The sequence below is a fragment of the Trichechus manatus genome, unplaced genomic scaffold, assembly GCF_000243295.1.
Source record: "Trichechus manatus latirostris isolate Lorelei unplaced genomic scaffold, TriManLat1.0 scaffold00059, whole genome shotgun sequence".
NCBI classification, from domain to species: Eukaryota; Metazoa; Chordata; class Mammalia; order Sirenia; family Trichechidae; genus Trichechus; species Trichechus manatus.
Window position 1 is genome coordinate 12432415 of NW_004443995.1, and position 1897 is coordinate 12434311.

The 1897-nt window shown below is 52.6% G+C and overlaps 1 protein-coding gene across 2 annotated transcripts in view; it reads left to right on the forward strand.

Annotated features, from left to right (window-relative positions):
• The first annotated feature begins 645 nt into the window (after positions 1 to 645).
• ZNF827 (zinc finger protein 827) overlaps positions 646 to 1897 on the forward strand; it is a 199308-nt gene continuing 198056 nt past the window's right edge. For both annotated transcript variants that reach the window (XM_004378845.2, XM_012556243.1), the window contains exon 1: positions 646 to 1225. In XM_004378845.2, coding sequence (XP_004378902.1) covers positions 1183 to 1225 — 43 coding nt within the window. In that variant the 5' untranslated portion in view covers positions 646 to 1182. The remainder of the gene's footprint in view (positions 1226 to 1897) is intronic.

Sequence of the window (1897 nt, forward strand, 5' to 3'; positions counted from 1 at the left end):
AATTTCAAAAGTCAAGATTGCTGTGTGCACTGTAGGAGTATCATGTAGCAGTTAAATCAACCATCAGGGGTGACCTAATCTTATTTTTCCCCCTTTGTCAAGGAGCTGTAATTTTCATTTAGGCAGTATTTTTCAGTTTTAACTTCACTGGGCACTCCAAAACCGGGCACTTATTCCGTCAATCTAGTTATTGATTTCACCATATGTTATCTTTTTATTTTTAACATTATTTTTATTGGAATGTTTTTGGAGAGTGTGTGGGAGACTACAACTTTCAGAAACTTAAGGTGATGGGGTGAGAGAGCGATTCTTTTGGTGACAAAAGCCTGGTGAATTTTATACAGAACAAAATGTAGCTTAATAAACAAAACAAAGTTAAGAGAAAAATCTATTTACTTTTAAAAACCAGTAAGAATAATGAACTAATCGTTGTTTAAAGAGTGGGAAAAACTTTCTCCCCCCTCGATTTGGCCAGTAGCGTGATAAATTCGAAGAACTCCATCCCACCCCCGCACGCGCGCCCCCCATTCTTTCCAGACTGAGCGGTTGCAAATCCGAGGCTGAGTCCGCCCTGGGAGCCTTAGGGCACCTTCCTCTTTGCTCTCTGTGTATGTGTGTGTGTCTAGCTCTTTCCCTCAGTCTGTGCCTCTGTGTGTGTGAGTGTGTGTGTGTGACAGAGAGAGAGCGAGAGGAGAGCGAGCAAGCGAGAGAGAGAGAGAGAGAGAGCAAGAGAGCGAGCTGTGAGCTGTGCTGCCGCCGCCGCTGCCCTTTGATCCCGACATTAGTGTTAGGGGCTCGGAGACACAGAGCGCGGCCATAGACACCGCCGCACCGGCACTCATTTATTTATACCTCCCATCACACACGCGAGCATAGGACACACACACACTCACACCTATTAGATCCGTTTCCATTGAAGAATATTACGCTCGGGGACAAGCCAGGTGCACGACCAAAAATTAAAAAAAAAAAAAAAAGGAAAGAAAAGAAGAAAACCCCTCTTCTGGCTCCAGGAAACAAGCTTCAACCCATTGCACACACCGGAGAGAAGGGGTTTCCCCCTGCCCGCCCGTCCGCCCCCCAACTACCTCCCCGCTCCTGCCAGTGTCTGCCTCTCTGCCCCCACGGGGGTTTATTTGATCTCACATTAACCAAGGAGGAGAATGTGAGAAAAGGGGGAAAATGCCCAGGAGGAAGCAGGAGCAGCCCAAGCGCCTTCCCTCACGTAAGTCATCCCTTCTCCACCTCCTCTCTTGCCATTTTCTCGCCCTCCCTCTCCTCTCTCCCCTCCGCAGCCTCCTCCGTTGTTTTCTGCATTAGTTTAGGGTTACAGAGGTGAAACTGACAAAGACACAGCCCGGGTTACTCCTCGTTTAGGTCTATGCTGAGGCAGCCATGTTGGTGATGATCAGCCCCGTGCCCTTTCTATTCTCTTTTTCTTTCTTTCTCTCACCCCCCCTCTTTTTTCCTTGGGATCGGGCTTTTTTTCCCTTTTCCTTCCCCCTCCCCTCCGCACTCCGGGTTGCTGGGGGTAGGGGGCGCGAGAAGAGAGGTGGGGAGTAGTGTGGATGCCGGGATTTTTATCGGGGGTTGGGGGAGAGGTTGGAATCTTAAAAAAAATTCCTTGCGGTTCCCCGTGTTGGAGGGTGCGGAGGTCGGGCCGCGCGGATGGCTGGGGGCCGTGACATGGCGTTTGGGGGTGTCTGGGCGAGGGCGCGCGGCCGCCCGCCGGGTACAGGATCCAGGGAGAGGTCCGTCTCTGGCTAAAGGTTGCGCCGGGGTTGGTCGGCCCCGGAGCCCGCGGCGGCGGCGGCAGGAGCAGGAGGAGGCGGAGGTGGAGGCGGAGGAGGGGAGTCGGGGGCGGGCGAGGCGGGAGCGGCTGGGGAGGGTGTGGGGG